This window comes from Gopherus flavomarginatus, chromosome 15, assembly GCF_025201925.1.
Source record: "Gopherus flavomarginatus isolate rGopFla2 chromosome 15, rGopFla2.mat.asm, whole genome shotgun sequence".
Classification (NCBI taxonomy): domain Eukaryota; kingdom Metazoa; phylum Chordata; order Testudines; family Testudinidae; genus Gopherus; species Gopherus flavomarginatus.
Genome location: NC_066631.1, coordinates 33,432,295 through 33,460,115, shown reverse-complemented (window position 1 = coordinate 33,460,115; position 27,821 = coordinate 33,432,295). Strand labels below are relative to the sequence as shown.

The following is a 27,821-nucleotide window of genomic DNA, read 5'->3' as shown; positions in this document are numbered from 1 at the left end:
CACAGGGTAGCGGTGTCATTAACCGCGCGCGGGACCAGCTGGCCAAGGGCCGCAGCACGTTTCCCCTCCCTTGGCATCTTTAAAACAAGTTGTCCCCAAACTGTGCTCCGGTTAGGGGCTGGAGCGGCCGGTGTGTCCCGCTGCCTGACCAGTCTCTCAGCAGGGCCGGGCTGCAGCTCGCCTGCCCCGCAGCATGACGCTGGTGCCGCGATGCCCCTCGGGGGGTCGCGCTCGAGCGTGGGGGAGGGGCCTCCCCTTCTCAGCGGCGGAGCGAGCCTGGGGTCCGGCGCGAGCCCCGCTCTGGAGGCGGGGCCGGGGCCGGGCGCGCGGGTCCCACAGCCGCCGGAGCCCGGACCATGGCGCCGGGGGCGGGGGAGCCGGAGTGGGGGGTGACGGTGGTCCCCTGAAGAGGAGGAGGAGCCAGAGCTCCATGGAGCAACAGGCGCCGCCACCCGCCCCGCCGGGGGCCGCAACTGGGGGCTGGGCTCGCAAGCGGCGGCAGCAGCAGCGGTGGGACCTGGAGCCTCCCCAAGTAAGTTGTAGGCGGGCCGGCGGGGGCGCGGGCTGGGGCCGTGCTGCGGGGGCGGCGGGAGCCCCGTGGTGGGAAGGGGAAGTGGAGGGCTCCGGCCGGGAGCGACCCCCCCCCCCGAACGGTGCTTGCTCCTTCCCCTCCCCCTCACCGGCCGGGAGCGACCCCCCCCCCAAAAGGTGCTTGCTCCTTCTCCTCACCGGCCGGGAGCGACCCCCCCCCCCCGAACGGTGCTTGCTCCTTCCCCTCCCCCTCACCGGCCGGGAGCGACCCCCCCCCCCCCCGAACGGTGCTTGCTCCTTCCCCTCCCCCTCACCGGCCGGGAGCCACCCCCCCCCCCCCACGAACGGTGCTTGCTCCTTCCCCTCACCGGCCGGGAGCGACCCCCCCCCCCCGAACGGTGCTTGCTCCTTCCCCTCCCCCTCACCGGCCGGGCGCCCCCCCCCCCCCCGAACGGTGCTTGCTCCTTCCCCTCACCGGCCGGGAGCGACCCCCCCCCCACGAACGGTGCTTGCTCCTTCCCCTCACCGGCCGGGAGCGACCCCCCCCCCCACGAACGGTGCTTGCTCCTCCCCCTCACCGGCCGGGAGCGACCCCCCCCCCCCACGAACGGTGCTTGCTCCTCCCCCTCACCGGCCGGGAGCGACCTCCCCGAACGGTGTTTGCGCCTTCTCCTCCCCCTCACCGGCCGGGAGCCACCCCCCCCCCGAATGGCGCTTGCTCCTTCCCCCCCCCTCAGTGGCGGGGAGCGACCCCCGTGTCCCTGGTTGATCAGCCTTGGTTCCCTGATGCCAGAGCAGGGACTGGCCTGCTAGAACTGGTCCTGGGGAGGGTGGAACTTGGGGGACTAGAGGTGGGGAGGGGACTAGTGAGTGATGGGTGCAGTTGTGGGCCTCCCCTTATGGGCAGCGTTATGATGATAGGGGGTTTACTGTTCTTGCCCCATAACAGTTGTGTAGCAGGGAAATGGCTTATTTCCAGCTCTGCAGGGATACTCGGTCACTGCTCTGTCCACAGATGTTCTTTTTATGCCCTTAGCACAGGATTAGGTGTGATGAAAAATACCTAGATAGGTTTTGTCTACACTAGAAGTTGGAGCATGTGGGTAGAGCAGGTTTATACTCTGCCACTTGTACCAATGTATTGTGTCCACACAGAATCAAGTAAAGTTTCATTGGCAAAAAATGTGTTGTAATGTCCTCTATGCTGCTTTGAGGCACATGATCTTGTGGGAAAGTGTCTTTGTGTATTGTGGGGCAGTCATTAAGTATTGTGGGATACCCTCATGTCTTTGGGAATTGTGGGCACTTGGGGCAGGTCTACACTACAGCCGGGATCCATGCTGTGAGATTGAGCCACTGGCAGTCAAGTTAATGGGTCTAGTAAAGACCCACCAAATCAACAGCAGATTGCTCTCCAGTTGACCTCTGTACTCTACCCCTGAGGAGAAGAGTAAGGTAAGTCAATGGGAGTTTTTCTCCTGTTGACCCCCATGGTAAGTCACTAAGGTATGTCAACTCCAGCTATGTTGTTCATGTAGTGTAGGTTGAGTTACTGCAGTAGTGTAGACATAGTCTTGGAGTAAAATAATAATACTTTTTGTGTGCTTTTCACAAGTAGATCTCAAAGCAGAGTGTTCAGTTGTCCTTAACATGTTTTCTGTGGCAGTCATGATTCTTGGTGATCTCACCTAGCCTTTATTTCCCTGGCAAGATGGACAGAAGCATGGAAAGGTTTAATTTAACTATCACCTAAGCAGTTGCTAAATTAACATGAGATGGCCTTCGGGGACTGAAGGGCAGATAGAGATATCCAGTGGCAAGGCTCAATCTCAGCAAGGAAAATGTTAGTGCTCTTTGATGTGCAGTGCGTAATATCTGTGAGAGCATGTTGCCAGGATGGGTGTGAGAGGAGGACAGGCTATCTGCTGAATTCAAAGAGCTTGAAAGTAGTCCGGTTAACGGTGTCACTGCCAATACAGTTTGACTGAGAGAAGCTTTGTAAGCTTAAAGAACAGGAGTATTTGTGGCACCTTAGGGCTGGTCTACGCTACGAGGGAAAATCGATCTTAGATATGCAAGTTCAGCTACGTGAATAACGTAGCTGAAGTCGAAATATCTAAGATCGAATTACTCACCGTCCTCACGGCGCGGGATCGATGTCCGCGGCTCCCCCTGTCGATTCCGCAACTCCATTCGGGTTGGTGGAGTTACGGAATCGATATAAGCATGTTCGGGGATCAATATATCGCGTCTAGATGAGACGCAATATATCGATCCCCGAGCAATCGATTGCTACCCGCCTATACGGTGGGTAGTGAAGACGTACCCTTAGAGAGTAACAAATTTATTCGAACATAAGCTTTCGTGGGCTACAGCCCACTTCTTCAGATGCACAGAATGAACATATAGTGAGGAGATATATATACACATACAGAGTGCATGAAAATGTGGGAGTTGTGTTACCAACTCTGAGAGGCCAATTAAGACAACTCCCACATTTTCATGCTTTCGGTATGTGTATATATATCTCCTCACTATATGTTCCATTCTGTGCATCTGAAGAAGTGGGCTGTAGCCCACGAAAGCTTATGCTCAAATACATTTGTTAGTCTCTATGGTGCCACAAGTACTCCTGTTCTTTTTGCAGATACAGACTAATACAGCTGCTACTCTGAAATTTGTAAGCTTACTTTGACAGTGGGCAATAATGTGATTATTTTAATGGGATCATTAGTACAGTAACTGGTGGTGCATTGAGTTTATACACAGCTTGAACCTGTGTTTCAATAGACTTGAATTAGTGAATTTTAAGGATTATTGTAGTTTTATATAAATTACTATTATTTTGACAAGTTTGTGCATGAGACAGTGGATCTAACCCTAAATGCATTTCTAAATCAGAAATTTGATGCATTGAAAGCTGTACAGTTACAAAATGTATATTAGTAGTTGAAGTAAGGTGGTTCTTTCACCCTAGTGTTTGCATCTTATTTAAATTAAATCTGTGTAGAAAATGAAATGAAAAGAATACATTAATTTTGTGTTTGAGATTTTGGTCACTTTATAAAAATGAGAGTTTCCCCTTTTTTAAATTACGGTATTATCCAAAAGCCCCAGGATTTCAACCTGATTGTGCAAAACACTGTACAGACACATAGAGTTTCCAGTTTAATTTAAGAAGCAGTGTAACATTGGTTGTAATAAATAATCAGAATGGCAAAGGGAAAAAAAGGATTGTGGTAATAGCAACATAGACTAACTGTGTGCATAACTCCGTAATTTCCAAAAATTAAAAATATCAGTTACAAGATTAAAATAAAAAGGATATCCGTAATCTCTCCTCCATCTGTTTAGCCATTATTAGTTGGACTTGTTATCATGCTTCAAATGTGTTGTGAGGAGGGATTTGAAAAAGCCTTAAGTGCACAAAGACATATAAGCTAAGGACTTGCTTACATAAACATTTAGTTTGCAGCAAATTCAGGTGTAAACCTACCTCAAGTTAGCCTGCTGCAGATTAAGTGTCAGCATGGACCATGCTGCCACGCACTAAAAGTTTCCTAGTGCGCTTTGATTTACCCTTATTTGAAATGAGAGTAGAACAAAGAGCACTAAAGAACTTCCAGGGCGCAGCAGCAAGGTCCACACAGACCCTGGGGGTATGTCTATGCAGCAAAGAAAAATCTGCAGCAGGCCTGTGCCAGCTAACTTGGGCTGTGGGGCTGTTTCATCGCTGTGTAGACTTCAGGGGTTTGGGACCCTTCCAGCCTCCACTGGGTCCTAAAGCCCAGGCTATAGCCTGAGCCTGGAAGTCTACACAACAGTGAAACTGCCTTGGAGCCTGAGTCAGATGACGTGGGTCAGCTGTGGATTTTGATTTGCTGTGTAGACATATCCTTAGTGCATGGCAGGCCACTGTGAGGTAAATTTACATCCCTACTTGCCACCAACTGTTTTTGTGTAGACAAACCTTAAGAGTAAAGATTTTCCTATAACTTACTTCACATTGCTCAAACCTATCAATTATTTTCAGTAATTAAATTTGAAACTAAATATAGTAACAATCAGGCGTTGCTTATGTGACCTAAATTGTGTTTTTGAATATAGCTGAATTAAAAGAAGATTATTGTCTGAAAAGAGATGGTAAAAATGACTCTGAACTCAAGTCTTGCTTCCTGTATGTGGTGAGCTATACTTGCTCATTTTAGTATTAAAAGTAGGATTTTACTGGTGTGTTTTTTTTTACTGATGTTTGTTGTTGTACTGCAATAACTAGATAGAGGGATGGCACAGATGTTACTAAGTGTAGAATTTGGTCGGTATAATCTTAGAAATAGACAGCTAAATTTTGTTGGTTCTGATTTTTAATCCATTAGGGAAGAAGTTACATTTACAAATGAGCTTTCCAATCTGAAAATCTAGTTTCAAAATGTTTTTTCTTTCAAAGCAGTACAGGCCTGTAATTTATGGGTAAGGCTTTCTGTTTTAGGTATTTCTGATGATTTAAGGTATTTATATTTTTAGGTAGTTCACAGTTTATATTTTTAGGTGTAGAAATAAATTTTCATGAGCATCAAAAATCCCTCATTGAACAAACACACTCTCTGTCTCTCTTACATATATATAGAAAGGGCACCACTTCCAACACCTTATGCATTTTGGAAATGAGCTTGAAGTGAGCATGTGGTGTCTTTAAGATGTGGTGGATCCTATTCTCAAGACAGAAAAAGTGTAACTTTTCGGGTATTTTGATATATATTTTATGAAAAGCTGTTCTGTTCGCTTATGAAAACCTACCTGTTCTGGAGATACGGTGACATGCTGTCGGTATAATATTTTATAATAATTTTCTAGGAGAAAATCCAGATTAAAGCAATTGCTGTTCTTCATTTGAGCAGATGCCACAGTGGGCTGGGAAATAGAACTAGGAGTTCATATTGTTAAACATACATTTTCAATGACTTGTCTCCTCTCACTACTCTATTCCTGTAAAAACTCATACTCTGATTGGGTGAAGGATGTGTGTGTGGCTTGGCAAGATTTGATATCTGCTCAGAAGTGGAGAACTGGCTGTAGAAAATGTATTGGCTGCAAGGACTATGGAAGTTATTGTGAGGAACTGCAGCTTCCTTGTTTGTTCTTGGACTTTTGTCCCAGGCACTTTCTTTTCAAAAACAATAACCCTCCAGAATTTGGAATAGGAAAACACAAGGCTTTTTATAAAAGCAGACATTTCCAATTTAGGTGAATAAATGAAAACGTTAGATAAATATAGTAGTAACGTTGGAGAAGAAACTGTTTAGTATGATATATTGCAGTTATTCTTCAGAGAGTGCAACTCTCAGTTATATATTTGAGTTATTTTTGGTAACATATATTTAGAGTGAGTAAATGTCACTGTACTGTGTTTTTTCAGTGTCCTTCTGTAATGCTAGTTTTCCCTGTTTGGTTTTTCCATTTCATGTCATGGTTTTTCTGATATTTTAATGAGTATTGTAGGAAGTATTTCAGTAGATGTAAAATATACAGCCCCCCTACATGGCATTCTTAAGGTATTAAGATCTTTTTTGTGGAAGTGAAGAAGTTAAAAAAAGAGTTTTGACAGTCTTTCCGTTTTAATTATGGACTTGCCACCAAAATTTGTTCTATAGAGGGGGTGTTTGTTTGAACTACTGTATTATAGTTGCATTTTAGGTGGATTATGGACAAAAGGTTCCGTTCTCAGGTACGTGATTCAAAGTTTTCTAACAGGATGATTGTTGTTCTTAACGTTCTAATAGTTTGTTGATGTCCTTTGGATAAAAGGTTGCTCTGTAAATGCAAAATGTTGTTAATTAAGATTGATTTCTTTCTTTAATACACTTTTGAGTGTGTCTGAGATTTCTCTGCTTTCTCTGGAGGGAAGGACAGAATTAAATGGCTGCTGAAATCTGTGATCAAAACCAGGTTGATCAATTTAAGTTGCTATGGCATACCTAATGATAAATAATGGCCTCTGATCTGTAGATACTATTTGTATTTTGCTTTCAACTTCCTGAGGTTTAGCCTGATGAGATCTGCAGTGCCTGAATTCCTGTGTTGGAGGGTACCAGTTTACACAGTGTTGAGCAATGTTGTAATAGGTTAACAAGGATGCTCCCAAGCAAATAGTCGCATCTGTCTTCCTTGTTGTGGTTGAATGGAGGTGGTGAGAATGAAAGTGGTATATGCTGTGAACTGTGCAGAGCTGAAGATGGTTTCTTCACAGTAATCCTATTAAGCTTTTAATGAAATCTAGTTGTCTTTTCACAGCTGATCACAGTTCCTTGCTGGAGACAGTTTTAACACTTATAATTGGGAACTTTTACTTGTTAAAATACAACTGTTCTAAATGTCTTGGCTGGTGTTTGGGGTTTCATTTTAATAATTGAACACTATTTTAGTTGAAGAGGTTTTCTGGAATTCCTGATCTGTCACCACTTAAGGACAAATGATCACAGATGTGGAATTTCACTGACCTATGTTGTTTCATCACCTCTCCCCCCAGTCTTTCTCTGGAACAAACCAGGGAATGACACTTCTTATTTAAGAGAACATTGTTAAAGATACAATTGAGAAATAGATATAGCTTGTCTGAAATTTTGTGCCTTTTGAGATTTATATTATGACTAAAATGACCAGAGTTAGAGTGAAGCCAGCGCCCACCATGGCTAAGTCCCAGTACTGCTCACATTTAGTCAAGTTAAACAGAGGGTGAGGGCCCTCCTCCCCTCTTCGTTCTAGCAGCTGATTTGTTTCCTTGATATGTGCTGTAGGCTTAATGATGGAATCAGGCCTGAAGAATACACCCAGGCTTTCTGCTGATAGACCCAAATCCTGTGTTTTTACTTTAAGGTGTCTTTCCCTGTTTGTTGCCTGTGACTAGTCGATAAGATATTATGGATTCTCTTTCTGACTATACTGTGCTCTCTCTCTTTCCCTCTCACCTCCCCTCCACAAGTGATGATGATCCGCAATATTTAGCAAGATACAATGGATTCAGTTCCTTAGAGGCGAAGGTCAGAGCAAAAGATTGTCAATGATATTACAGTTGCAATGGATTAGTTAAAGAAAGCTAGTTTTGTAGTTCTTCAAAACCGGAAACCCTGCTGTGTGCATTTGCTGTACTGCAGTAGGTCTGTCTTGTCTAAACAAACAAGCAAAAAACCTAATCCTTTTTCTGGTGAGGGAGAATGAATATAGTATAACAATTGTCAAGGTGAAGGGAAATAGGCAGTGGGTGTCTGGGAGGTGCCAAAAAAACCCTTTCCTACATAGTATGTGAAAAATCTTGGGCAGCAGGTTTGTTTCGGGTTGTAGACCCAGACAGTCTTGGCAGGTCTGACTCCTTCCTATTGAGAATATTTCTTTTTGTTTTGCAGACAATATTTCAGATTAAGGATAGGCTGTCTGCTTTCCTAGTAGCAGAACATGGTCTTGAAGGAACAACGGCCTCGTCTTTGTATGCTAGAGTTTCAGGCAGAGATTCTCATTGAGGTATTGAAAATGACGAGAGCTTTGTCCTGCAAGCAGTGTTTTGGACCTATTTCCTTCTTGGTGGAGGCCAGTGTGGAGTATTGGGTCCTTTGTTTGCCCCTCAATAAGGACAGGCTGCCTCATGCTTAGAAAGAAGAATTAGTGCATGCTTTGTTCAAGAAGTCATCACTTGACACTAACAATGTAGTTAATTATTGACCAGTATCACATTTTCCCTTTGTTGTAAGATTTTGGAGAAGTTTGTGCTGAGAAAATGCTCATAGCCTCTAGAATGCCTTTGATCTCCTTGACCTTTTATTAGCGTGGATATAGGCCTGGCTTTGGCAGAGAGAGACTGCAGTAGTCAGTCTCCTTTGAGTGATGAATTAAAATCAGGTGTCCGTGCTGGTGATATTATATCTGTCAGCTGCCTATGGGCTGGTCCACACTAGGGCGGGAAATCGATCTTAGATACGCAACTTCAGCTACGTGAATAACGTAGCTGAAGTCGAATATCTAAGATCTGATTACTCACCCGTCCACACCGCGCGGGATCGATGTTCGCGGCTCTCCGTGTCGATTCCGGAACTCCGTTGGGGTTGATGGAGTTCTGGAATCGATATAAGCGCGCTCGGGGATCGATATATCGCGTCTAGATTAGACGCGATATATTGATCCCCGAGCAATCGATTTTAACCCGCCGATACGGCGGGTAGTCTGGACGTGGCCTATGAGGTATTGCTGACTTGCCAGGGGACCCTGATAGGAGTGGAGAAGGCTTCCCTTTTATTACTTTGTTCTTTTTTTCAGAGAGGTAGAGATAGTCATGAGCCATTGTTCTTTTTCCCAAAGGGCTGTCAGTTGTGCAGTCCCACAGAGTGACATTCTGTTACCTCTCCTCTTCAAAGTGTAGATGGGGCTGTTAGGAGTGATAGCAAGGAGGTATGGAATGCAGTGTTGTCAGTATGCTGACACCCATTTCTGTGTGTCTGTCTGATTTGACTCGGATAATGCATTTTAGAGCCTCAGCCAGAGTCTGGTTGAAATAGGGGCATGGATAAGAGTGAGCTGGCTGCAATGCAACCCAGACAAAAATCATGTGATGATGTGGATTGGGGAAGCAGCTGGAGGAAATGGCAGAGGTAACATCAGTTTCTTTAAGGGAGTATGTCCACTTCTAGTAAGATTTTTTTTGTGGGGGGACTTTAGTTGCCCCCTCGCAGCTGCTGTTTGATGATCATAGTGCAGTGTGGCCCAGTCAGCCTTTTACTATCTTTGTCTGGCTAGGAAGTCATGACCCTTCCTTTTGAATGCAGACCTTGCCACGATCTGGAAAGGCTACAGTGACTCATTTGGTTTTTGGAAAAGAAACCACCTATTAAAAAAATTTTAATTAATCTGAAAACAGGTGTATAAACTGAAAAATGTAGATCAGATTTTGGGCCTTCAAGCATTTCTCCAGGACTTGAGTCTGCTTATTCCATGTGTTGATTAACATTAATAAAGTTGTCATCAGTAATATTGGACTTGCTTCCTTTTTTCAGAGCTGCTGTATGTGATATTTTCTAATGGTGAATTGCAGCACCTCTGTTCAGCTGATAGCAATTATCCCAGTCAAAGTTCTCTGCATTCACTGTGGATTTCAGTGGGAGGATTCCTTGCATTTGGAACTGCAGGCCATGGGAAGTGAACACTGTTTAATACACTTGGGAAGGAGCTGTGGATGGGTATTTTAGACAGAAGTTGTTCTGGAGTATCAAATAATCTTTCAGGGAATGCTTGACCTGTCGTTGGGGTTGATGGTAGCCTCTGCTGGAGTGATGAATATTGGTCCTGGGTCATTTTTGTGATAAGGCAAGGAGGCTATAGTAATCAGTAATCAGTAGTTGGATGAACTGGGAGATTCTCTTCCTTGTGCTTATTGAGGTTAACAATGTCTTAGTGAAGATGCATTTCTCTGGCTGTTGCAGATCTGGCGGATGATAGCGTCATGTTCTGTGGATGGTAAAAGAGGTAATTGGTGGGTTTGGGGACTATTAACTGCTTAATTCCAATCTCTGGGACAAGGGTACCTTCATGGACATGTTGGTAGCATTCCACTGGTTTTGAACTGTGAACCTCCCTCTGCTTAGAGCATCCTGAGCTGTCTCAAACCTATAAGATAACATGCTTTATTGTGAGAGCATTCAGAAATTCTAATGGATTTCAGTTTGGTGTGAGGACATCCATGCTCTGCTCTAAAACAGGTGAAGGGTAATTGTTTGTCTTCAGAATACATGCAACTTGGCCATATTTTTGTCTTAAAATTAAGCAGCATGTTGCTCTTTCCTTGTAATTGCTTTTTAGCTAATGGAGAATACATCTCTACCCTGATATAACGCTGTCCTTGGGAGCCAAAAAATCTTAACCATGTTACAGGTGAAACCATGTTATATCAAACTTGCTTTGATCCACTGGAGTGCGCAGTTCCTCCCCCGAGCGCTGTTTTACTGCGATATATCCGAATTTGTGTTATATCAGGTTGCGTTATATCGGGGTAGAGGTGTACTTTCAGCAAAATACAGTCAGATCTCATTTATTTGAATTATGTTAAAAAATTTCCTCTTGATTATGTCTAATGGAGGAAGTCACTTGTCCAGTGATACCTCCATATATCCAAGCCCTCTCTTAAAGAAGTGTCTGATTTTCTCCAGAGGTTTATATAATGATGATCAATGAGAAGTTCAGATACTGACACTTCATTTTGTCCTGTGCAGAGCAGCACTTCATGCTGAACTGTGAATTGTTAGGGGGAGGAGGAGACTCCTGCATGTAAATTGGGAAACAAGGAAGAGAAAGTATTAATGTTTTCTTGAATTTGCAGTTTGGTGAGTTTGGGTGTGTCTCCATGGCAGCAGCCCCAGGCAGTCAGTACATTGATTAAATGTAGCCAATTTTATCATACAAAAAACAATCTATCCATGTTTCACATCAGAATTTGTTAATACAGGGCTAATCCCATCCACCAAAGCCCAAAAAAACAGTTCCCTTCAGTCTTTAATGCTGAGATTTAACACTAGCCCAAGGCAAACAATATGACTTTCCTTCGAGTGATTGTGTGCATATATGTACTGCTGCAGTTAATGCACCAGATTGACTGTGACTCTGGTAACAGATGCACCTACCAAAGGCTGGGGGTCCCATCTTCTTCAACTTCAGGTCAAATCTCTTGTTACCCCAAGAAGTTATACTCCATATTAATGTGGTAGAGCTCTGATCTATGTGTCAGGCCTGTGAGATGATTGTCCACCATCAAGAATGAGGTGATACAAGTTCTTACGGACAACACCATTGCCATGTTGTATCTAAACAAGCAGGGAGTCACAAGATCATCTCAGTTATGCTAGGAAGGAGTCATCCTGTGGAATCTATGTATAAGAAACAATGTGTACAGAAGGTGTTCCAGGAATGAGAGATACAATTGCAGATTCCCCCATCAGGGATTTCATAGATGAACATAAACAGTCAATCCAAAAAGACATTCTCCAGATCTTTCGCCACTTGTGTGCCTGGTAATAGATTTGTTTGTGACCAACCTGAACAATAAGAGCTGGAGATTTTGCTCCAGGATGGGCTGCAGCCTCTGCTCCATCACAGAAATCTTCCTTCTCCCTTGGTCCAATAATCTTCTGTATGCATTCCCTCCAATTCCTATCATTCCAAGGGTACTCAGGAAAATGAAAAGAGACAAATCAACAATAATTCTCATTCCACCAGTATGGCCAGGAGAATATTGATTCACAGACGTACATCAACTTTCTGTCCAATTACTGATAATTTTACCTCTAATTGAGGATCTCCCGTCTCAGAACTAGGGAAAGTCGCAGCATTCTAACATCCAGTGTCGTCATCTCATGGCATAGATGATCTCTGGTTGAATTCCTACAAGAAACTGGGCTGTTGAGATATTCAGGGCATCTTGGTGAGCAGCAGAAAAGAATCCAATTAGCCATGTATATAGCCAAGTGAAAGATTTTCAATTTATGCACAGTGTCAGCACGTATCACCCCATCACACAGAGGTCAGACATATGCTAGATTGTCTGTTGTACCTGAAATCATTGGGCCTTTAAATGAATTCCTTGGGAGTCCAGCTGGCTTCCATATCTGCATTACATCTGCCAGTAGAAGGGTTTTCCATTTTCTTGCACCCTTTGGTTTCCTAATTTTTGAAAAGTCTACTCAACACTTCCCCTGCTGTGTCTGATGCCATAGCTGTATGGGATCTCAATCTGGTCCTCTCCAGACTGATAACATCCCCGTTTAAACCTATGATGACAGTCTCACTACATTCATCGTTTATGAAGATAATGTTTCTGGTGGCAGTCATTTCCGTAAGGTGAGTTTGAACTTCCAGGTCTCCTGGCTGACCCTCCTTTCGTGGCCTTCCATAAAGACAAGGTTTCACTTAGGTGACACCTGGAGTTTTATGTGCAAGGTAGCTTTTCATCAGAACCAAATTATTGCTCTTCTAGTCTTCTTCTTGAAACTCCATTCTTTCAAAGCTGAAGACAGACTTCATAGCTTAGATGGTTCATAGAGATTTGACCTTCTACTGGGACTGCATTAGATCCTTCGGAGTCTCTTCCAAGCTTTTGTAGCCTGTGCTGAGACAGTTAGAGGTCAATCAGTGTCAGCTCAGAGAATTTCACATTGGATATTTTGAGTACATTAAACTTTGCTAAAGTCTCTTCTCTACTGAGAATAATGGCTCACTTCACTAGGGCTCAGTCCACTTCATCAGCTTTTCTGAGCAATATTCTGATAGGAGATACTGCAAAGTAGCAACATGATCATGTGTACATATCGTTTCCATACATTATGCCATCGCTCAGGCCTCTTGTGACGATGCCAGCTCTGGCAAGTCAGTGTTACAGTCTTTGTTCAGATGACCTGAAGCCCCTCCACCTGTAAGGGAACTGCTGATGAGTCACCTGCGGTGGAATATATGTGTGCACAATTACTCAAAGGAAAATCTAGATTCATAGATTCCAAAGTCAGAAGGGACTATTGTGATCTAGTCTGACATCCTGTATAACACAGGCCATAGAACTTCCCCAAAATAATTCCTAGAGCAGATCTTTTAGGGGAAAAAAAGACCTTTAATTGTCAGTGATGGAGACTCCACTACCTGTACAGTAAGCCTTGTTCTTAGAGATGTGTTATGCACATAAACATTCCATGACCCTTCCCCTTCCTTACTACTTCAGACATTATGTACAATGGTGCAGAGGAAAGGAGAAGGAGGCATCAGACTCACCCCTTTTATGCCCTCATCTGAGAGTGCGTGAGCCCCTGATCTCCTTGTACTATCTACTGGTACTGCTGGCAAATATCTGACTGGAGTGTGCATACACCTGGTGTGGAATGTATATGTGCACAACGCATCTCTAAGAACAATGCTTACTATACAGGTAAGTAACCGTTTTTCCCAGGTGGACTGCTTTGAAATAGGATCAGTCAACACTTGTTTTACAGCTTTTGAGTCAGCATTGAGACAGAACTACACCTCTACCCCGATATAACGTGACCCGATGTAACATGAATTCAGATGTAACGCAGTAAAGCAGTGCTCCGGGGGGCGAGGGGATGCGCACTCTGGTGGATCAAAGCAAGTTTGATATAACGCAGTTTCACCTATTTTTGGCTTCGAAGGTTTGTCTGTTCACAGATTATTGGGTGGTCTTAGTTCATGTTCTGGATGACTTTCAAAATGTTTGTTAACAAACAGCTTTGTTTTTTTAGAGTTTCTCAGTTCTCAAGGCAACTGCACCTCTGAACCCTTTGTGACCTTCTTGAAGGCACTTATATCTCAGTTCCACAACACTTTCTGTAGAGTGGGGATTTAGGCTGCAATTCACTGTGATTATCTGAGCAGTTCTGAGTTTAGTTCAACACTTGCAGTTTTGCCCTTTCTCAGGAACAATCACAGGATTAACCAGTGACCAGCCAGCCTTCATAAAGCATTCAGAACAAAAGCAGAGAAAACGTATATCTTCAAAGACAATAAACAGCTCACATGAATGTCTTAGTTTACCAGGCAGTCATCCATCTTTTTGGCAAGAGTTTTGGCAAGTTTCAAAGTCCTTCAGGCCCTTTCTGCTGGGCCTATCCCTCTTGGTCACAGCATCATGACAATCTTGTATCAGATGAGAGTGATGTCCTTTTCTATATCAGGCTGGTCAGTTTGTACAGTTTTCCTTTCCTTTCTTTGTTTGTCGGTTTCTTGAACTTGGTTGAATGAGTAGATACATTTTCCCCTGTGGGGATGAGGCTTCTCCAGACTGGTTACTAGCCTAGAGATTTGCATTGATTACCCCTCCTCCCCGTTACCCATACCCCCCACTGACTTTAGTTCCTGCAGGCAATTCCTATAACTCCCCCATAGACTACCTAGCCCATACAGATACATATAACATTTATACAATTGATACAATAGTCTTTGAAATTCCATGTGTGCATAATATCTGTTAAAGTTATCAATAAATAAAATAGTCTTTTTGGAATTAGAAACTATTGCTTGCTTTGCATCCTTAGAGGCTTATAATTAATTGAAAGACGCTAAACGGTGTAATTGCAGACTTTTATTTCTGTGCTCTCCAATACTATCATATCTTCATGAGATCAGAGGGTTACAACACTGGTGAACAAGTCAACAGGATGATTCTTTAGGCTGTGTTCCCAATAAATCCTGGTTCACCCTCACTCTCAAACTTCTCTTGACATGGTGTGGACCCTTCATAGGCATTAACTTGTGTACATCTGCTTACCAACCTCCCTGTATGAGTATGCCCACATAGTCACACTTGCTTAATGACATCTTAACACATCTTCACACACGCATTTTTATTTGCTAACCTATTTATCAAACTCTCCCAATCTGCACACCACCTCCCTTCCACTCTAACCAAGAATTGTGCTTGAAGTGATAGTCAAATAGCATAGCTGTATTTAAACAAAAACTCAGTGAGTTCAGTAAGTTAGAAAGATGTATTAACCAGTCTTATGTCTGGAGAAGGTAGTCATCTTTTAAGCGGATCATGAAGACATTGTTTGCTGATCATGCTTCATGGGAAAGTTTTTGCAACCTCTGGTACAAAACATTTACAAAATGACTAATATATAACAAATTTAAAAGCTGGAAGAAGTTCTCATTCCCTGTCCCAAATTTTAAATTGCTGAAATGTTAATAGTTTTATCTTATACTGTATCGTTTCTTCTACTTTCATATCATTTTCTTAAAGATTTTAAAAGTGAGTAATTAGTACTTTGGGTTAACATTTTCTATCTGCAGATTCCTTTTTTTGGATCAAAATCTTTTGGAGGAAGAAGCCCTGACGGCCTCATGTTGAGCAAGGCTGAGTTTGTTGAGAAAGTTCGTCAGAGTAACCAGGCCTGTCATGATGGTGATTTTCATACAGCTATTATGCTGTACAATGAAGCCCTGGGTGTTGATCCTCAGAATTGCATCCTGTACAGTAACCGATCTGCAGCATACATGAAAATCCAGCAGTACGACAAGGCACTGGATGATGCAATCAAAGCACGACTCCTAAATCCTAAATGGCCAAAGGTAGGAAAGCCCATTTCCCTTGTGGGGAGAGACTTTCTATGGGAGTTGCAGCTCCTGCAGTATTATTAAGGCTGTAATTATCTTGTTGTAATGGAGATGGACATAAATCATTCTGTACTTATGGTTCACTTTGGCGGGGGCTTTGGAGAATAGAAATCTTTGTATTAAAAGCTGCTTGACTTATTTGAGTTTCCTGTTAAGAGTTAAACTATTTTCTGTGTAAACAGACATTTGCCTATTTTTCCTAAGCTGCCTGGCAGGGATTCCTTTTTGCTGATCCTTGTGAAGATTTTGGATTCAGCCTTTTAAACAAATGTCGTTCATAGTGTGTGAAGATCGGACATCTCCCCTAACATTTACACTAATAAACATTCAGCAGCAGCCCGAAGTATCTTTCTCTGAAAGCCTCAGGGAAGCAGTGTGCAGGATGGAACATGCTACATAGAGATTGTTGTTGGTAATGGGGAATTAGAGTAAAAAACTAAGGACTTCAGTTTAGCTCATCACTTCCTTTTCTTAAAATTTAGTTTTTCTAGAGCTGGTTCTGTTGTTTGGTGTATTTTCTTGATAATTTTTTAAGAAATTCCATATGGCCTAACATCCTCAGTAAGACCTGACAAGCCACGGAAAAGTCTGACCTTGCATGTTGATCTGTCGTGGAAAGAGTAAATGGATGCTCTTCTATAAAATAGGGACTCCCAGAGATAGCACTGCCTTTATTTAACAGTGTTGCTTGGACAGTGGGTTTCTGTTGTGTTCCATTGAGAGAAAGCATTATGTTCTATTTTTCATAGATATCACTCTTGTTGACTTTCTTGAATCTCACCCTTCAGCATTCCTTCTGTTGTTTTCACAATGTATGGTGTGATATTTTTGCTGCTTTTCTTCATATTCAGGTCCAGGGATCTTGAAGTTGGGTTACCAGTCTCCAGGGAGATGGGGACAGACGCTGACTTGGCTGAGTGCTAAACTGCACTGGGTGACCAGTTCTGCCTTCACAGCTGCACAGGAAGATTCCTGTCCCTGATATCTTTGAAGCACTCAATTTCAATGCCTTTCCATTCAAAAATATTCTTTCTGAAGCTGGAAATTTCGCCTATTGAATTACCATTCTTCAGTTAATTTTGTCCATGTGATGGTGCAGAACTGAGTTTTCTGAGCCTTTGCAGGTGCTGATCTCCATGCTTCAGGCTCAATTTGAAATAAACATGACATATACCTAAAAAGAGGGAGCAGAGCTCCTCTCTGAAGAGAGCTTTGCCTTTTCTGCACCCCAGGGATGAGAGTTCACGTCAGGCAGAAAGCAGGATATTGCTTTTAGAGGTAAGGATGGGCCTTCTGCAAGTGGTCCTGGATTAGTGGCTGTGAAGCTCCTGCTGCTTCTAAAACTCCTTAGACATCCTACTGCTATCTGATGCACTCATCAGTTTGTCCTAGGTCTTGAGGAATGGCAGGGGCTGCAACTTCTAGGTGACTTGGGGATGGGGGAACTGGGCTCAGCAGGTCAGTTCTCATAGATGCAGCCTGCAGTAGTAATGTCATTCATGCATCAGTCTTCAGTCAATGTGCACACTATAACATCATTTCGAGGGGTGGGTTAGCCTGCCTTTCTTGTGGGACCCTCACCTGCTTGCCACAATTGGGAATGGATCCCCAGCTGTTGAAAATTGAATGCTTGTGTCTAAGACAAGATAATCTTGTTTTCTGCCTTGGGCAACTCATATTGGCCTTTTACGTTGGTCATTAACTAACCTCCTCTCTGAACCCCCTGTAGGGCAAATGCTGAAGCCTCAGCAGGGCCAGTGCACTCTCTCTCCACGGAGGAAAGATTTCTAGTACAGCCAGACTAAGAGGCAGCTTTGGTAAAACATTAGTGGCGATATTCTCCTAAGATCTGCCCACTCGTGATGCCAAAATGAGAGAAGGCTTTCAGTAGAAATGATGATGATGGTGTCATAACATTTTTCCCAGATCTGGAGCTTAGTGTCCAAAATATGGGTGTTAGCATGAAAACCTCCAAGCTTAGTTACCAGCTTGGACCTGGTAAAGCTGCCACCAGCCAGGAATCTATACAGTGCCTGTCGCACTGTGATCTCCCCAAAACCTTCCCTGGGGGACCCCCAGACTCAGATTCCTTGAGTCTCACAACAAAGGGGAACAAACCATTTCCCTTCCCCCCTCCGGGTGTTCCCTCCCTGGGTTCCTGGAGAGATATACAGAAGCAAGCTCCGTGAATCTAAACAGAGGGACTCCACCTTCCCTGTTTCCAGTCCTGGAAACACAAGTACTTCCCCCCTCACCCAGAGGGTATGCAAAGTCAGGTTAGTAAATCTAACACAAAGAGATTTTCCCCCCTGACTTCTTCCTCCCACCAATTCCCTGGTGAGCTGCAGACTCAATTCCCTGGAGTCCCCACTAAAGAAAAAACTCCAACAAGTCTTAAAAAGAAGGCTTTATATAAAAAAGAAAGAAAAGGACATAAAAATGGTCTCTCTGTATTAAAGTGACAAATACAGGGTCAATTGCTTAAAAGAAAAATGAATAAACAGCCTTATTCAAAAAGAATACAATTCAAAACATTCCAGCAACTACACACATGTAAATACAAAAGAAAACAATATAAACCTATTGTCTTACTATTTTTGTACTTACAACTTGGAAACAGAAGATTAGAAAGCCAGGAGACAGAAAGATCACTCTCAGAGCCGAGAGGGTCAGACACAAGACAAAGAACTCACACACAAACTTTCCTCCACTCAGATTTTAAAAAAGTCTTGTTTCCTGATTGGTGCTCTGGTCAGGTGTTTCAGGTTACTGGTGTTACCCCTTTACAGGTAAAAGAACATTAACCCTTAGCTATCTGTTTATGACACGCCCCCCAAATTGCAGACAGTGGGGAACCTCACTGGCGGCGATTTCCTCCTAGAACTTTAAAATAAACAGATTAATACAACACATGCACCTTTACATATACCACTAAGTATATAACTAACAGACTTTTACATTTTAAGAACACTTTTTAACTACTGGTGGAAGGTGGCGGGTGCATTTCGCAGCCCGAAAGGAAGGACATTAAATTCATACACCCCCGCATGGGTGACGAATGCTGACCTTTCCTTGGCAGGTTTATCTAGCGGTACTTGCCAGTACCGTTTCTCAAATGTGGCCTCCATGGCCGCATGCGGCCACGACAGCCTCCTAGGTGGCGATGGGTGGGGCATAGAATCGGCCCCTCCCCATCCCTCCTTGTTGCTCCTGGATGTGCTGCCCTGCACTGCCTGTGGAGAGAGGTGGGACGCAACGGGGCAGGAGCTAGGTGAGTTCTTGACCCACATTGTGGGGAGAGAGGTTGAGCAGCAGGCTCCAGTGGCGGGACTTCAGGAGCCTGGCCTTGCGGCCCTGGGCTCCAACCACGGGGCAGCAGGTATTGACCCTCTTTTTCCCCCTCCTGGTTCTGGCCATGCGGCCCTGGGCTCCAGCTGCGAGGATTCAGCCTCTGGCCCCTGGTTCCAGCTCTGTGGCAGCAGGCGCTGGCTCCCGGCTGCAGTCCTGGGCTCCAGCTGTGCAGTGGCAGGTGCTGGCTACAGGCACTGACCCCGAGCTGCAGGGCAGCGGACTCCAAACAGGCACCAACCCCTGGCTTTGGCCGCAGGGCAGCAGGTTCTGACCCTCAGCCCTGGCTGTGGAGCTTCAGTTGGCCTCTGGCCCCCAGTTCTGGCTGTGCAGTGGCAGGCGCTGGCCCCAGGCTCCAGCAATGTGACCCTAGCCCATGGTGCTAATCCTTTCCCCGGCTGCATGGCAGCTGGTGCCGGCCCCAGGCTCTGGCCACGCAGTGGCAGAAACTGACTCACGGCTGACCACTGACCCTGCAGCAGTGAGTGCTGGCTCCAGCCATTTAGCGGTGGGTGCTGGCTACAGCCACACACTCCTGGGCTCTGGAACCCAGCTCCTGGCTCTGGCCGAGCAGTGGCAGCAGACTCCGATAGCTGGCTCCAGCCACGCAGTTCCTGTCCCCAGACACCAGGCCTTGGCTATGGCCCCGTGACAGTGGGGCTCATCACCCACCCCCATTATCCCTGGCCCCCGCTGTCTTCCTGGCCTCACATCCATCGCCCCTGGCCCTGCTGCCTCTCCCTTCAGTCCCCCCCATCCAGTGCTTAATGGGTCCTGGGGCTTGCTGGGAAAAGTGATATTAACAAACATGCAAGTATCACTTTTCACAGCAGACTTACTAGCTATCTGTGAAAAGTGATACTTGTTTGTATGTTAATATCACTTACCACTTTTCATAGCCTCCCAGGTAGCAATTAAGTGTGCTGTGATATTAACAAATATCACTTTTCATAGCAAGTCCCAGGACCCACTAAACCCTGGATGGGTGGGCCGAAGTAGGAGACAGCATTATTTTTGAGTCTGCCAAAAAACCCCCCTACAAATGTACATTACAATGATTTGGATGTGAATCTGTGCATATTTAATAGATTCTATGGGGGCTGGACTAGATGACTTCCTGAGGTCTCTTCCAACCCTAATCTTCTATGATTCTATGACTATAGTTATGAGAGCCTTCCAACCTGTGGGTCCTGCTGCCTGGAATAGCTTGCCTGAATCTCTCCACTTTGTTAATTTTCCATCTCATTCTAGGTCAGGGGTGGGCAAAATTTTTGGCCTGGGGGCCACATCGGGGTTGTGAGATGGTACGGAGGGCTGGGTAGGGAAGGCTGTGCCTCCCCAAACAGCCTGCTCCCCACCCCCATCTGCCCCTCCTACTTCCTGCCCCCTGACTGCCCCCCTCAGGACCTCCAACCCATCCAACCCCCCCGTTCCTTGTCCCCTGTTAAATCTGTCCCTGAGCCACACTGCTGACACCCTGAGCTGAGGCTGTGGGGGAGGGGGGACAGCAGGGGAGGGGCCAGTGCTGACCAGGAGCTCAGGGGCAGGGGAGGACGGCCCCATGGGCTGGATGTGGCCCGCGGGCCTTAATTTGCCCACCTCTGTTCTAGATCTTATCTCAAAATACCTTTTCTCCCCTGCCTGTTGTTCTATTATTTTTACTGAAGCTTTAATGTATTCACTATATTATTTACACCACTGGGTTCTGTAATTTATACCGTGTACCACATCCTGCATTAGTAAGGAGAATCCTGCTTTAACAGGGAGATGGACTAGAAATTCATAGGTCTCTTCCATCACTAACTTCTGTCTTGTATTAATGAATACTATAAAACATTTTGGACAGTTTTAGGCGCTATGTAAAATAAAGTTTTAAGTGATCTCCAAGTTTCCAGTTTGTTCAATTGTATAAATGCTGGAAGGCATGGAGTGTAAAAGCCAGTACATTTTTGGATAGTTTTGTTTTTCGTTACTGAGAAATCTGGTAACGATTTACAGTGGAGCCCACTTAAATGAATAGTTATGGAAGGACCTCATAAACGAATATTTTTCACATGCCAATCACAGACAAATACAGGGAGACCTTTGGAATGAGTCTCTGGTAAAGGAATAGACCTGTGCATCAAAGGGAAAATAAACTGAGATAGGAAATTCACTAGCTAAAAGATTAGCTCTGTTACATGAAAGCATCTTTCTGTGTTATCAAATCAGGGTCTATTAAATGCAAAGAAACCCCTATTAATGCAATGTTAAAATTGCATAGTTAAAACAAAAATAAAAAATGTAGGCAGTCACAGGAGGCAATGTGTCACAGTAGATATGGCATTAGACTGGAATTTGGGAGATTTCTGTTCTAATCCCAGCTCTGTCACTCTGTGACCTTGGGCAAGCCACTTATCCCCTTTTTGCAGGTAGAAAATGGCACTTTGTAAAGTGATTTGAGATCTGCATGTGAAGAAAGCTATATAAGAGCTAGATGTTGGTACTATTACTATGTTGGTTGGTTGTTCCTGCCATTTTGGATAAATTTGCAAAGAACCATATTGTTATTTATATTATAAAATATACACTTGCTTGGAAAGCCCAACACATCTTTGTCGAGATAAGAAAATAAACAGTCAAAATAACTTCTCCAGGCATTCCTGCACAAAGCCGGTCCTTTTCCTGTACCCCCTCTTATAAAATTTCTCGGTGCTTTAAATGACTGCTTCATGGAGCTGCTGGTCTGGGAACCCACAAGGGGGGGAGGCAACTCTAGATTTAATCCTGAGTGGAGCGCAGGGGCTGGTCCAAGAGGTAACTATAGCAGGACCGCTTGGAAATAGTGACCATAATACAATAGCATTCAACATCCCTGTTGGGGAAAGAACACCTCAACAGCCCAACACTGTGGCATTTAATTTCAAAAGAGGGAACTATACAAAAATGAGGGGGTTAGTTAAACAAAAGTTAAAAGGTAGAGTGACTAAAGTGAAATCCCTGCAAGCTGCATAGGCTCTTTTTAAAGACACCATAATAGAGGCCCAACTTCAATGTATACCCCAAATTAAGAAACACAGTAAAAGAACTGAAAATGAGCCACCATGGCTTAACAACCATGTAAAAGAAGCAGTGAGAGATAAAAAGACTTCCTTTAAAAAGTGGAAGTCAAATCCTAGTGAGGCAAATAGAAAGGAGCACAAACACTGCCAGCTTAAGTGCAAGAGTGTAATAAGAAAAGCCAAAGAGGAGTTTGAAGAACGGCTAGCCAAAAACTCCAAAGATAATAAAATGTTTAAGTACATCAGAAGCAGGAAGCCTGCTGAACAACCAGTGAGGCTCGTTGACGATCGAGATACAAAAGGAGCGCTTAAAGACGATAAAGTCATTGCGGAGAAACTAAATGGATTCTTTGCTTCCGTCTTCACGGCTGAGGATGTTAGGGAGATTGCCAAACCTGAGCCGGCTTTTGTAGGTGACAAATCTGAGGAACTGTCACAGATTGAAGTGTCACTAGAGGAGGTTTTGGAATTAATTGATAAATTCAACATTAACAAGTCACCGGGAGCAGATGGCATTCACCCAAGATTTCTGAAAGAACTCAAATGTGAAGTTGCGGAACTATTAACTAAGGTTTGTAACCTGTCCTTTAGATCTACTTTGGTACCCAATGACTGGAAGTTAGCTAATGTAACGCCAATATTAAAAAAGGGCTCTAGAGGTGATCCCGGCTGTTACAGACTGGTAAGTCTAACGTCGGTACCGGGCAAATTAGTCGAAACAATAGTTAAGAATATAATTGTCAGACACATAGAAAAACGAACTGTTCAGCAATAGTCAACATGGTTTCTGTAAAGGGAAGTCGTGTCTTACTAATCTATTAGAGTTCTTTGAAGGGGTCAAACGTGTGGACAAGGGGGATCCAGTGGACATAGGGTACTTAGATTTCTGGAAAGCCTTTGACAAGGTCCCTCACCAAAGGCTCTTACATAAATTAAGTTATCATGGGATAAGAGGGAAGATCCTTTCGTGAATTGAGAACTGGTTAAAAGACAGGGAACAAAGGGTAGGAATAAATGGTAAATTTTCAGAATGGAGAGGGGTAACTAGTGGTGTTCCCCAAGGGTCAGTCCTAGGACCAATCCTATTCAATTTATTCGTAAATGATCTGGAGAAAGGGGTAAACAGTGAGGTGGCAAGGTTTGCAGATGATACTAAACTGCTCAAGATAGTTAAGGCCAAAGCAGACTGTGAAGAACTTCAAAAAGATCTCAGAAAACTAAGTGATTGGGCAACAAAATAGCAAATGAAATTTAATGTGGATAAATGTGAAGTAATGCACATTCGAAAAAATAACGCCAACTATACATACAATATGATGGTGGCTAATTTAGCTACAACTAATCAGGAAAAAGATCTTGGCGTCCTCGTGGATAGTTCTCTGAAGATGTCCACGCAGTGCACAGAGGTGGTCAGAAAAGCAAATAGGATGTTAGGAATCATTAAAAAATGGATAGAGAATAAGACTGAGAATATATTATTACCCTTATATAAATCCATGGTACGCCCACATCTTGAATACTGTGTACAGATGTGGTCTCCTCACCTCAAAAAAGATATTCTAGCACTAGAAAAGGTTCAGAAAAGGGCAACTAAAATGATCAGGGGTTTGGAGAGGGTCCCATACGAAGAAAGATTAAAGAGGCTAGGCCTCTTCAGCTTGGAAAAGAGGAGACTAAGGGGGGATATGATAGAGGTATATAAAATCATGAGTGATGTAGAGAAAGTGGATAAGGAAAAGTTATTTACTTATTCCCATAATACAAGAACTAGGGGTCATCAAATGAAATTAACAGGTAGCAGGTTTAAAACAAATAAAAGGAAGTTCTTCTTCACACAGCGCACAGTCAACTTGTGGAACTCCTTACCTGAGGAGGTTGTGAAGGCTGGGACTATAACAATGTTTAAAAGGGAACTGGATAAATTCATAAATGGCTATTAGCCAGGAAGGGTAAAGAATGGTGTCCCTAGCCTCTGTTCATCAGAGGATGGAGATGGATAGCAGAAGAGAGATCACTTGATCATTGCCTGTTGGCTTCACTTCCTCTGGGGCACCTGGCGTTGACCACTGTTGGTGGACAGATACTGGGCTAGATGGACCTTTGGTCTGACCCAGTACGGCTGTTCTTATGTTCTTCCTTGCAGTTATTCCTCCATTCTGTGTTTGGTCATTCCTCTGTACATACCTCACTTCATCTCCTTTTTTCTTCTCCATTTTCTCTAGTTTATTACTGTTTTAATTTGATCATCCAAAACATTTTTTCTTTGCACAACTTCTGCCATTTCTATTTGGCTTGTCAAGTAATGGGGCTCTTCCCCCATGTGTTTGGGGTTGAAACAAATTTATGGGCTGTTCAAGGCCATAGTCATATTCATGTCTGTTTTAGAATATAAAAAGAAACAAAATCTGACTTTCAATTATTTTTAATCTGGAAGCTTGTCCAAAGTTTTGTTCTTTATTCCTGACAAAGTCTCCATACCTTTCTCTTGAGTAGGACATCCTCCCTGCCACCCAAGGCATGATTATCATTGTACAGGTCTGACAAAAACAGGCACCACAGTGACAGGTTGGGGATATTCATTATGTTTTTATATCTGTTACTGATGAACCATCCTTTTGTTACATTGCAAACAAATCCGTCCTCTCCCCCATAAAAATATGTTTTACCATTATGACTATATTCAAAATGTCAGTTAAAAATATACAGTCTAATAAAAATGGAACTTAAAAGTGTAAAATCTTTATGAAACCAGTTACTTACTTTTCTTATACAGAAAAGTCTGTGTCATGTTACACTTCTTAAAATTAGTGGATATTAATTCTATTATCTGTGAGTTACCAGTGTCCGCAAGGATAGGGGCCAGTGTCTGGTGTCCCATTAAAAGTGAGGGTCTGTCCATGTCTAAAATATATTGACCAAGTTTTGCTCACTTCTGATACTACACATTGGAGTGCTAAAGCTAGCTGTTTTCAGTGGTCTAGCAACAGCAACTGTCTTAGCCTCATTAACATAGGTCATGGCATAAAATAAACACTGATTATCTATAGTGACTTTGCTACTGAGAATAGGCTACTTACTTAAGTGTATTTTATATGCTGTGCTCTGTGTCTCTCTGAGCTGAGCTGTACTTTGTGTATTTCCTCTCTGGAGTTTCCTTGAAATGGTGAGTGAAATCTACACTGAAGGAAAGGGATTTTGTTCTTTGCAGTGGCTTTTGGGTCTTTTTTTCCTCCTTTATGGAGGAAGCACAGAGGCGCCTTTGTTGTTTATTTGAAGGGCACAAACACAAGCGAATTTTCTCACTACCCCATCTTGCTGACAGCTATTTTCCAGGCCAAGGGTGAAGTGAGACTCCCACCAGATCAGCGAGGTTTTGTTCTCTTTTTTATTTTACCGTCTTTCACTTATCTTTCTAATAAAAATGTTGGTCTGAGTAATATCAGCCTTTCAACCCCAAAACTGGGTGCTTTAAACCCTCTGAATGTAAATAAAGGGGTATTCAACCGGTAATTCTGATTGTCAGCTAAACAGTCTCCTTTCTCAGTTCCTGGTAATAATTCTTAATTCTCAAATTGAATAGAAGTTACTCTCTAGTGCAGTCATGCTTAAGTTTGTGCAACTTAAATTTTGTCAGTAGGCCTGGTCTACACCCAAAACTTAAAGTCAACCTACCTATATCACTCAGGGCTGTAAAAAAATTTCACTCCCTGTACAATGTAATTAGGTCAACCTAACCCCCACAGTAGGTACAGCTAGGTTGATAGAAGAACTCTATCAACCTAGCTACTGTCTCTCGGGGTGGATTTACTACAGCGATGGAAAAACATCTTCCATTGCTGTTGTCTGCACTGCAGTGGCATAGCTGCAGCACTGCAGTGCAGATCAGGAACTAATATTCAAGCCATGATAGATTAACATAACTCTGTAAAACTACCATAAATATAATGAAAAACACTTGAAAAAAGTAAAATTTTCACTAATCCGAAGGAAAATTATTCTGTGTAGTGACCCTGAGAGTTGTGTGCATTAGACCTTAGACTCTCTAGATCTTCCACAGTAATCTGTATTACAGGAATAAAACTTCTTGATAACAGTAAGCTTGTCTTGATAGTGTGTCTAGCAGATAAGTTAAACTATGAATTTGACCCATTTGAGAGAGGACATTTCCAGAAATATTATGTGTAATCATGTACAATTATAATGTATTACTCAGTGGGACCCTGGTTGCTCAGCAGATTCACAATGTGCAACTATGGAAGTTAATATAGAAAACTGAATGACTAGTAAAGGACATTCTTTTTCGTGTGCATTTGGCACTTAAGACTGTCTAGGCATATCTTACAGATATGGGTGAACTATTGGTTAGATTTTTAACAATATGTTTTTGGAGTGTGACTAGAAATATGAGGGTAATAAAAGCACAAGTAAACTTTATATTTATGTAGTCAGTATTGCATATTCAGGTTCTGCAGAATCAAACTTTTCTTTGTTTAAAAAAAGTTTATATCCCCGATTGTAAAATTAAGTTTTCAAATGTGAAGCCACCATAAATTGAAGCAGGTTTGTCTTCCAGAGTTTGCAGACAGCCTGTAACAATGGCTTTGGCAAGGTATGGACTCCTCTGGCTCGTTAATCTCATAGAGGTGTTAACTCCAATGCTTAGCAATGACACTATATGTCATTGACTATTTCATTACTGAGCATTCTATCAAATGGGCTTGGGAATGGGGTATGAGGGATGCCCCCTGGTGCAGAAGAATTGTGAGTTGCTCCAAGGAAGGAAATGCAGAGGGAAGAAAAGCAGTCAGAGAAATGGGGAGGAAGAGAGAAACAAATATCAGAAATTGCAGTGGTCCTAAAAGTGAAAATACTTCATCTCCTGAGCGAGGCTGAATGTGACTTAACAAAGTGGATGGATCCAGCATCCTTATCCCCAGACTCTTCGCTTCAGAGCTTTGTTTTTGGATGGGCATCTTCACTAGAGCAAGAATGTTTATTGGCAGTACAAGGCATCTTCTTGAGTAGCAGAAAAGAGTCCACAAGGCGATCCTATTGGGTCAAGTGGAAGCGGTTCACTGCAGGGGCCCAACAGAGGAGTCTTGCCCTTGAAGATGGGACATTTCTTTTCTTTTGTACAATCTCCTCTTCCTGAAGATGTCAGGCCTCACTCTCAACTCCATCAAGGTGCACATACCTGCTATCAGTGTTTCCATCCCCTGGTGGAAGAGCACTCTGTCTTTACTCACCCCTTGACTACCAGGTTATGGAAGGGCCTCCTATGAATTTATCCTTCTGTTCAATCCATTGCTCCCCAATGGGACCTCAACCATGTTCTCATGATGTTGATTATGTCACCCTTCGAGCCTCTGGCCGCATGCTCCCTGTCTCTCCTCTCCCTGCAGATTGCCTTTCTCATAGCTATTACTTCTGCGAGAAGGATAAGCGAAGTGGGCGCCATGATGGCTGGAACTCCCATTTACCATGTTCCATAAGAACAAACTTTCCCTGCACTTGCATCCCAAGTTCCTACCAAATATTGTATCACATTTTCATCTCAAGCAACCCATACACTTAGGTGTGTTCTTCCCAAAGCCTCATGCCTCAGCGGAGGAACAGCGCCTTCACTCCCTCAACATCCACAGGGTCTTGGCCCTCTACCTGTAGAGGACGAGACCATTCAGGAAGTCCCCCAGACTGTTTGCTGCTATAGCTGAAGGGATTGAGGAGCAAGCTATTTGCACTCAGAAGATT

At 43.5% G+C, this 27,821-nt stretch overlaps 1 protein-coding gene across 2 annotated transcripts in view; it reads left to right on the top strand.

Annotated features, from left to right (window-relative positions):
* The first annotated feature begins 471 nt into the window (after nt 1-471).
* The window catches only part of TTC28 (tetratricopeptide repeat domain 28), a 511,170-nt gene continuing 483,820 nt past the window's right edge, over nt 472-27,821 (top strand). For both annotated transcript variants that reach the window (XM_050924019.1, XM_050924018.1), the window contains exons 1-2: nt 472-532; nt 15,358-15,636. In XM_050924019.1, coding sequence (XP_050779976.1) covers nt 15,409-15,636 — 228 coding nt within the window. In that variant the 5' untranslated portion in view covers nt 472-532; nt 15,358-15,408. The remainder of the gene's footprint in view (nt 533-15,357; nt 15,637-27,821) is intronic.